At 51.2% G+C, this 9,455-nt stretch overlaps 1 protein-coding gene across 1 annotated transcript; it reads left to right on the forward strand.

Annotated features, from left to right (window-relative positions):
* Positions 1 to 447: 447 nt before the first annotated feature.
* Positions 448 to 4,856, forward strand: LOC122548115 (thioredoxin-interacting protein-like). Its single transcript, XM_043686673.1, has 8 exons — positions 448 to 822; positions 1,458 to 1,530; positions 1,639 to 1,786; positions 2,290 to 2,392; positions 2,513 to 2,766; positions 3,038 to 3,212; positions 3,331 to 3,476; positions 3,572 to 4,856. Exons 1-8 carry the CDS (start codon positions 567 to 569, stop codon positions 3,608 to 3,610), a joined length of 1,194 nt encoding a protein of 397 aa, XP_043542608.1. The 5' UTR covers positions 448 to 566; the 3' UTR covers positions 3,611 to 4,856.
* Positions 4,857 to 9,455: the final 4,599 nt, after the last annotated feature.

A 9,455-nucleotide genomic window follows, 5' to 3' on the forward strand; every position in this document is an offset into this window, starting at 1 on the left:
GGCTGACGTCATCCCCCCCCCCCCCGATCCCGAGAGTAACAATCCCGCTGCCCAATGGCGCGGCTGGTGGGGCTGGAGGGGGGCGTGGCCCGGCTGGTCCGTCCCGCGATCAGCTCCTGTGCACGCGGGCCGGCCTGCGCCGCGATTGGCTAGCAGCCCGGTAAACAAGCCGCGTCGGCCAATGGCAGCGGCGAGCACGCGGCGCGCGGGCGGACGCAGGAGGGCTGCACGCGCGGCGGCGGTTGGTGGAGGGCGAGGGGGCGGGGACGGGGCGCGGGCGGGGCGGGGGCGATCGAGGGGCGCGCCCACCCCACACCGCGGACGCCTATTGGCCTAGGCCGCGCGGGAGGGGCGGGGCCGTGCACGGGCTGGATACCGATTGGCGAAGGGGCGGTTGACGAGCGATGGGGGCGGGACTTGTCGAAGGCTATAAGTAGGGGCGCGGCCGCGGCACACAGGACAGAGTGAACTCACCTGCCAACCGCGTAATATTGGAACTATCGCTATCAATCGCCGACTTCACCCTTCGATCACAACAGGAGGTAGTAGCCAAGCTGGACGCCGACATGGTGGTCAACAAGAAACTGCTCCCCACTTTCGAGCTGGTCTTCAGCTCCGACCGCGCCTACTCGGCCGGCGATAAGGTGGCCGGACGGGTCCGGCTGCAGACCGCCCAGCCGCTGAGGGTCACCGCCGTGCGGGTCGTCGCCCTGGGCTATGCCCGGGCCCAGCTCGTCAAGGGCTCGCAGCCCCTGCGCCAACAGCAGGAGTACCTGCGTTACGAGGAGACCCTGCTGCCCGATGGCGAGAACCGGACAACAGGTAAGGGAGAGGTCAGGGGTCAGCTTCCGGTCCGAGACTGGGGGGTCAGCTTCCGGTCCGAGGGGGGGAGGGGAGTCTGGAGGGGTCAGCTTCCGGTCCGAGACGGGTCTGGAGGGGGGAGAGGGTGGGCTGGGCTGGGGGGGTCACTCATGTTGAACGGAACATGTTTGGTGTGGGCAGCCTCTCCGTGGGAAGGAGAGCTGGGGGGTGGTGCATTCAGGGTCCTGTTACACGGGACATGGGGTCCTCGCACCTTTTAAAGGGGAGGTGGGTTTCTGGTTTTTCAGTTTTGTCGTTGCCTTGTCACAGGGCGAAACTGAGTTGCGTTAAGTGGAGTGTAGGTGGTCGCTGGTATGTTAAGAGGAAGTTGTAGCATCAGTGCCTTGTAACGGGGCAGAGGGGATGTGCCGATCTCTGTCTGGTGTAGTGGGGGAATGATGTTTACCTGCTCCTGCTGAAGTGGTATTGGTTGATCTCTTGTGAGAGGGGTGGTGGAGGAGGCTGTCCCAAGTTGTTTAGTTGGGTGTAAACTTGTTCGGGATCAGTGCAATCTGCAGGATGTGCACCAACTGGGTGGGTTGGATGAACAGTTCCCATGACTTCAGATACTAATGACTTCCTCTCATGCTCTGCAGATGTGGACGGATCTATGTTCCTGCAGCCTGGCAAAATGTACGAGTACAGTTTCACCTTCCAGGTGCCTGAAGGGTAAGCTGCCTTTATTCCAACCTGTTGTGGCGGAGGCCTACATACGTACTTTTAGCATAGAAAGTGCTCCCGTTGCAATTGCTAATTGTGTGTCTGCTTCTGTGACAGGCCCTTGCCCCCCTCGTTCAAAGGCAAGTACGGTGGGGTCTGCTACCTCATCACAGCATATGTTGATCGGGAGAAGCAGCTACCCCTGGAAGTCACAAAGAACTTTGATGTGGTCGAGCCCATCGATGTCAACACTCCAACCTTATTGGTGAGTGATGGGCAGAGTTGACATAATCGTGAGGCTTAATGCAGAGTCCGATCCATTCCACTGCATCCTCCTAGTGCTGGGCTAGGGTAGGTGCCTGTAATGACCATAGATGGGGGTTGTGATGTGACACCAGCAAACGGAGGGACTGTTTTATGAGGGAGAGCTTGAGTAAATTGGGGCTGAAAATGGCTGGAATTTACAAGAATAATGGCGACTTTATTGAAGCATTCAGATTCTTGGGCAGTGAATGTGGAGAGTTTGATTCCCCTGTCGGCTAGTCTAGGTCCAGGCAGCAGCATCTCGAAACAAGGAGTCACTCGTTGAAGACAGATGGGAGGAATTTCTCTTTTTGGAGGGGAGGGAGTCAATGGAATTCTTTACGACTGACAATGGTTAAGGCTGGGTCGTTAAATATATTCCAGGTTGAGAATACAGATTTTTAATCCGGAAGGGGAAAAGATCTTATCACAAATGTCAAACTAAATTTTCTGTTTCCCTTTCAGTGCCCGGTTGTCGGGTCCAATAAGAAGAAAGTGACTTGTTTCTTCCTGTCTGATGGTTACGTGTGCATTGCTGCGAAGATTGACCGGAAGGGGTACTGTCAAGGTAACTACCTTGGCCTGTTCACTGGCTCCTTGAGCTGTCAGCTTTTCCTGGTTTGTGAAACTCCATGAATCTCAACATTGTTTGTTTTTTTTCTTCCCCCACCCCCTTCCTTTCTGCCAGGTGACCAGATCTGCATCAATGCCCAGTTCCAGAACAATTGCTCCCGCATCGTAGTGCCCAAGGCAGCCATTTTGGCCAAGCAGACCTACAAGGTGAGCGGCAACACCAAGGTCGTCAAGGAGAAGCTCAACAGCGTCCGGGGCAACCACATCATCTCAGGGATGTCAGAGTCCTGGTGTGGCAAATGCCTGGAGATCCCTACCGTGAAACCGTCAATCAGCTCTCAAATCATCCGCTTGGAGTACTCGCTCCTGGTGAGTGATGGCTAGGAGTTTGGAACTTCCTGGGTGCTCTGGTGGTAGTGTTCCCTGCAGTCCCCCCACCCCATGATCTTTTAATGCTGTGATTCCTCAATGATCAGAGAAAGGCGAGGGGCTCAGAATCACGGGGTGGGGGGGGGGGGGGGAACTTGTTTGTTTCTTGATCCAGCATCCAACGCGCAGAGTTGAGCTCAATAAGACCGCATTTTGGAGTCTCCTGTCGCATTGTGGGCACAGGGTAATGACTGCTGTCCTCCTCCTGCAGGTTTACGTCCACATTCCTGGCAGCAAGAAGCTGGTGCTGGAACTCCCTCTGGTCATTGGCACCATCCCATACAATGGCATGAACAGCCGGACGTCCAGCACTGCCAGCAACTGCAGCAGTGTGAGCAGCAGCAGCATGAGCTGGCCCCACATGGAGTTCCCAGAGCAGGTGCCAGGTAAGCACTCGCAGGCGCACTCTGGGCTGGGATGGTGATGGCATTGAGCTCTCAGAGTCGGTTTTCCTGTCCCGTTGCTGTCTTGACTCACCTGGCACGCTTCTCTCTTCTCTCGCAGCCACTCCTTTCGATGTGAGCTCTGGGAGTCACCGTCTGGAATGCCCCACCACTCCCTTGTTGGATGATTTTGACGGCCTGCCAGAGAGTCCCATCTTCATGAAGTCCACAGTGTTCAGCTACGGGTCGTCACCGGTCAGCTCAGAGGTGAGTAAAAACCACGTGCCAACCGCGAATCGGTAAATCTTTTCTCGTCACCTGAATCTGACGTGTGGGGTCTAATGGCGGTCCTCTTCCTACAGGTGGACGAGAATGGGAACTGTGAGTGCATGGTCGAATGAAACAGCAAGGACTCTTAACAAACACGGACTCTGACTCCAGTTTAAATCACCGTCTGCGTTTTCAGATGCACTTGTAGATGCACTCACAGGGGAGAACCTGCGGGCGCTGGGCTCTGCCAGCGAGAGAAGGACCAGGAGGTGGTAGCGTGTGCCTCCATGAAGGCCTGGATCCACCACTGACTCCCACCGCAAGATGGCTGAAATTTCTAGAGTTACGTCAAGCCAATCAGTAATCACGGGGACGCGCGAATGAAAACGTGTACTGAGCCGAAGGAACCCGGCTCGGGTTTGTGTACGAGGGGAGCCGACTTTACGTTGTGTAGTTGCTGATTTTTACAAATTCTGTTGTTCAGATTGCCACTTCTTTTCTGTTCTCCTGAGGTACTGTTGATTATCTTTTGCCTTAACTGACAGGGCTACACAGGTATTCCACTGCTTCGTGCCAGGCTAGGCACTTGTGTTAAAAGGTGCCAGATGATTGTGACTGTATGGGGTAACTGGTGAACCGTACCCTTTTACCTGGCTGAACTCTGAGCAAGCACTGAGTGCACACCCCTTCCTCCATCACTCAGTTGCTGTTTCTGCCATTTGAAGGACAATGCTAGTCTAAGAATCCCAAAGAGCGTCTGGTCATTCCAGATATCCTGAACAATTCCCCACTGGGGAGATGCTGCCAAACTTTGCATTTTCACTCCAGTATTGACCTTGGGCTTATTGCTCTGATCTGTTTCTTCACCCTACCTTGTACCATCATCGGCAGCGTTCTGCCAATCGAAAGGGGCATTACTTGGTTCCTGTTTTTAGGCAGAAGTTTGACTTTAGTAGCTTCCTGTTTGATGATCAGTAACTGCTGACCTACTAAAACAGTGAACTTTTTCCTACTGTTTGTTTTTTTTTTTAGTTTTGGGTTTTAAACATGCAAGAAACATTTCAAAACACTCCACTGCTGTTTGTATAACATTTCCAGTTTTATAGAACTTTGTACTGAGGATGTGAATCATGTGTGTTTTTTTTTCCCCCCCAAGTTATCTCGTGAGATCTTCTGCCTATCTAAGCTCATTGGGAAATGTATCTCTGTCTAAAGTGTTATTTTGATAAGGACTGTATTTAAATGTTTTGAGATTTTTTTTCTAAAATTCTACAATCGTGCAATCCGCTGAAAGTTGTGTATTTTTCTAAGCTAAGTATTTTATTTTGTAAAAGTGTGTGGGTCAATTTTTTGAATAAAGTTTTTTGAAGTATTTTACAGCGAGTGTTGGACATTTTGGCAGTGTAAAGTTGTGTTTCCTCACAGGTAGCTAATGGCTAAGCCAGAATGATGCTGGGGACTCTGCTTCCTGCTAATAGTCGTGCAAACCTTGTAGCTCCTCACATCCGTGGGAGACTGGATGCCTCTTGTGCTTGTTTCCAGTTCCATTAGTCTAACATTTCGCCCTACTTTTGGTAGGCTGGAAGCAACTTTAGGAGTTGTCTTTAGGAGTCAATTAATTAACTCCAGCAAAGTGTGCCTCCAAATGAGACGGGATAGTGCCAATAGAGTTGGGTTGGGGCAGGGAATATGGTATCATGTGAACAGTGTGCATACTTTTGAGCTGCTTGGAGTGGGGTAGGAGGTGTGAGAAATGGGAGCATTTTGAGTCTCTCATGGGACCCTGTCAGCTGGCATTGAGTAACAACCATGCGAAAGTGCTGGTTTGTTGATTTTGCTTAACATCAGGGGCAGGGGACCACCAGTCCTGTCTTAACGTGGTGTGCCTGCAAAGCGAGAACAATAGGCAGCCTCGTAAGATGCATCGCTATCTGATCTCTCATTCATTGATTCCGTTCCAGAATCCTAAACGTGCAAACAATGCTACTTTCAGTCTTTTGGATGCCAACTAATGAAAAGACACCGTGGTTATGTGAAAGGAAGCCATCTGGTCCTCACCCTATCCCTTTTCCCCCACCAACGCTCTCAGGCGAGTACAGCCACTCAAATAGTGCCCCACCTCCCATCCATATCCATCTCCCCTTTGGTTAATTCCTCCAGCCTTATGTTGAAAGCTTCAATTGAGTCTGCATCTGTTGCTCTGTGATGCAAACCTGCCCATCGCTTCACCCTGGGCCAGCTGTGTGCACGTGTCCCACGCCTGGTCGAAGATTTGAGAATCTGCTGAAATGCTCTTTAAAGGGACATTGTGACTGCTGAGACCTCCTCTGTCCATTCAGTTCTTGTGATTTATGTCCCACTTATTCTCCTGCGATCTACCATCCTGAGACCATGCCATGTAGTTGCCTGGTTTGATTAGGCGCTAGACGTTTGGATGAATTTGCCAATTTCCTGGTCTCCCCTCTCTTCTCAAGTGACTCTCCTGTTTTTTAATGTTAATTAGAACCAGATTCCTATGGGGAAATTTCCATTCCATCTCCTTTGAACCATCAGGTCATCTGCTTAAGAGCTGACTGGCTGTGGTCGGGATCTGAAACACAGGCAAGGAATCGCTGGAGAAACTCAGCAGGTCTGGCTGCCTCTGGTGAGAAAGCCGAGTCCGGTGACCCTTCATCAGAGATGGCCCCCAAGATGACAACAACTTGCTTTCCCACTTTTTCGCACAGAGGATGCTGAGTGTGTGGAATGAGGGAGTGTTGAGAGGCTGATACAATTACAACATTTTAAAGGCATTTGGATAGGTACATGAATGAGACGAATAATATGGGACTAGATTATTTTGGGATATCTGGTCTGCGGGTTCTGATGAAGGGTCTATTTCCGTGCTGTATTTTGTTTACCCAGGTAGAAAGGAAATAGCCAAGTGGTCAGTGACGAGCAGTGTCCTTCTCAGAGGGCAATGCTGCGTGATCAAACAGTGAAAGGGAGGGTAGGGATTAAATCGAAAGAGTTGGAAGGGGAAATAATACACTCCACTCCCTGCGGCGCCCACCTCTCCCTGAACAACTCGAGGGTGTTGGTGGACACCACGTGCTCCTCCTCCAGAGACACCCGGGCTCTAACGTAACCACACAGAAGAGCCCGAATGACCCCCTCCATGGCCCACTGCCTGGACCTGTTTGGCCAGGCCCAGAAGCAGACTTTCCATGCTGTGCAACTCTACGACCGTGACTCTGCAGACGCTGCCAGACCTGATGGGTTTCTCCAGACATTTTTCTCATTGTTTCCAATTTCCAGCGTTTGTAGTTTTTGTGTTCTCTGGCGGAGAAGGCCCTGTGAGCTGGACAGCTTAACTCCTGCTCCTCGTTCTATGTTCTCCCAATCCTATTGAGGGATTGGCGCAATAGTCTACTATTGGTAGAGGGGGAATGTTTTTTCTGTTATTATTCACTCATGGGATGAAGATGTTGCTGGCTCGGCCAGCAATTATTCCCCATCCCTAATTGCCCAGGGGCGGACTCTCCTCCATCCCGAGTTGCCCAGGGGGCAGTTAAGAGTCAACCACATTGCTGTGGCTCTGGAGTTATGTGTAGGCCAGACTGGGTAAGGACGACCGATATCCTTTCTCAATGACGGGCTCACTAATGTATTTTTGCGGGAAATGGACAACAGTTTCAGCATCATCATTAGACGCTTAATTGCAAATTCTTTACTGAATTCACGGCGGGATTTGAACCCGTGGCCCCAGTTCCTCAGGCGCCGTCTGTTCCACAGATTCCCTGACCCGTGAGCTCCCACCTCTTCTGAGCTGGCCCTGTTGCTAACAGAGCACCGCTGCCAACATGGGCTGTGGGTTCCGCCAAGATAAAGTCACATTTCGAAGTTCTGGGCTCATTGACGGGACACGTCAGACGCTGCACGCGCCACAACAGGGTGTGGATTAGGATAATGGCACTGTCGGCACAGCCTCTCACCAAGTGTTTAACGTAGGGTCTGAATACACACTAACCAGCAAAGATACGTCTCTCACAATAAAGGGCACAGTGGTGGATTGGATGGGAATGACAGGACTGACAGGAATCAGAGAGTTGTGGTGAATGATGATTTAACAGGTGTAATTGTACACTTACCGAGAAGTCGCACGGGTCTTGGAGTTGGGACTGAAAAGCCTATAGTTCCTCCAAATAATTTCTCTCCTTTCTTGAGCAGTGGAATCATAGAAGAATCATAGATTCCGAACAGTGTGGAAACAGGTCCTTCGGCCGAACAGGTCTACACCGACCTTCCAAAGAGTAAACCGCCAGGACTCATTCCCCTACTCTTATTACTCTACATTTCCCCCTGACTATTGCATCTAACCTGCACATCCCTGGGCACTATGGGACAATTGAGCATGGCCAATCTACCCTAACCTGCACATTCCTGAACACTATGGGACAATTTAGCATGGCCAACCCACCCTAACCTGCACATTCCTGAACACTATGGGGCAATTTAGCAAATCCACCCTAACCTGCACATCCCTGGGCACTGTGGGACAATTTAGCATGGCCAATCCACCCTAACCTGCACATCCCTGGGCTGTGCCACTATGACTTAGTTAACTGGTTCATGATTCCTTATTTTCTCTCTACCACCTTTGTTGAATAGTGGGGTCTTCAACTTTGTGAAGCACAAAATTACATTTTGGATTTAAGTCATAGAGATGTACAGCATGGAAACAGACCCTTTGGCCCAACCCGTCCATGCTGACCCAGATATCCCAACCCAATCTAGTCCCACCTACCAGCACCCGGCCCATATCCCTCCAAACCCTTCCTATTCATATACCCATCCAGATGCCTTTTAAATGTTGTTATTGTACCAGCCTCCACCACTTCCTCTGGCAGCTCATTCCATACACGCACCACCCTCTGTGTGAAAAAGTTGCCCCTCAGGTCCCTTTCCACTCTCAGCCCAAACCTGTGCCCCTCTAGTTCTGCACTCCCCCACCCCAGGGAAAAGACCTTGTCTATTTACCCTATCCATGCCCCTCATGATTTTATAAACCTCAGCCTCCGAGGCTCCAGGGAAAACAGCCCCAGCCTGTTCAGCCTCTCACCTCAAACCGTCCAACCCTAACAACATCCTTGCAAATCTTTTCTGTACCCTTTCGAGTTTCACAACATCCTTCCCATAGGCTTACCACTACCTTCTCAAGGGGCAGTTAGGGACAGGGGAATCAGGGTAGGCCCAGCCAGCCTTGAATGTCTACTCGAGTGAATAACAAAACAAGTTGTGGCTGAGTCTGGGTGATTATTGTGAGGGCTTGGGACAGTGTGTTTTCCTTGCAGTGTGCCTGACCGATCGTGCTGTTATTCGTCTCAGCATCACCGTACTTGGTACTTGGCACGCACGTACATTGGATCCAATTTAAGGCACGACTCCAGTGAACACAGGGAAGAATGTGAGGGCTGAGCCAGACAGCACTCCCAGCAGCAACTGGAGACTCCACACTTGGCCACGGTGAACGTTCTCGATGTACTGTAAGCCACAGTGTCAAATATCAGCTCGCTCTACACAAATAATGCTGTCAGCACCGGGGAATTAACTGTGCTCACTCAGGGACAGAACCGTCATCGCATTAACATTGAGAGAGAGAGAGAGAGGTGACCTCTGTGCTGAGATACCAGAGGGTCTTGTACAAACCGCCCCCGTGAGTTGCAGGCCGGTGGCGGGTCACCCAGAACTTAAACGCTCTCAAGTCAGGGTCATTAAAACTTCTCAACACTTCACAAATGTTAGCTGCCCAGCTCATTGAGCTGAGGCTGACTGGTGCTGAAGGGACTAGAGATGGCTCTGATGATAAAGAGGTTAATGCTGGCTCTGGTGGTGAAGGGATTAATGCTGACGCTGGTGACAAAGAGGTTAATGCTGGCTCTGGTGGCACAGGGGTTAATGCTGACGCTGGTGATAAAGAGGTTAATGGTGACTGGT

Source organism: Chiloscyllium plagiosum, unplaced genomic scaffold, assembly GCF_004010195.1.
Source record: "Chiloscyllium plagiosum isolate BGI_BamShark_2017 unplaced genomic scaffold, ASM401019v2 scaf_79, whole genome shotgun sequence".
Taxonomy (NCBI): Eukaryota; Metazoa; Chordata; class Chondrichthyes; order Orectolobiformes; family Hemiscylliidae; genus Chiloscyllium; species Chiloscyllium plagiosum.

Coding starts and splice junctions, on each gene's coding strand:
- LOC122548115 (XM_043686673.1), top strand. CDS start 567: ATGGTGGTCAACAAGAAACTGCTCCCCACTTTCGAGCTGGTCTTCAGC. Junction 3,213..3,330: donor GTTCCCAGAGCAGGTGCCAG/GTAAGCACTCGC, acceptor CTTCTCTCGCAG/CCACTCCTTTCGATGTGAGC. Junction 3,477..3,571: donor CGTCACCGGTCAGCTCAGAG/GTGAGTAAAAAC, acceptor CTCTTCCTACAG/GTGGACGAGAATGGGAACTG.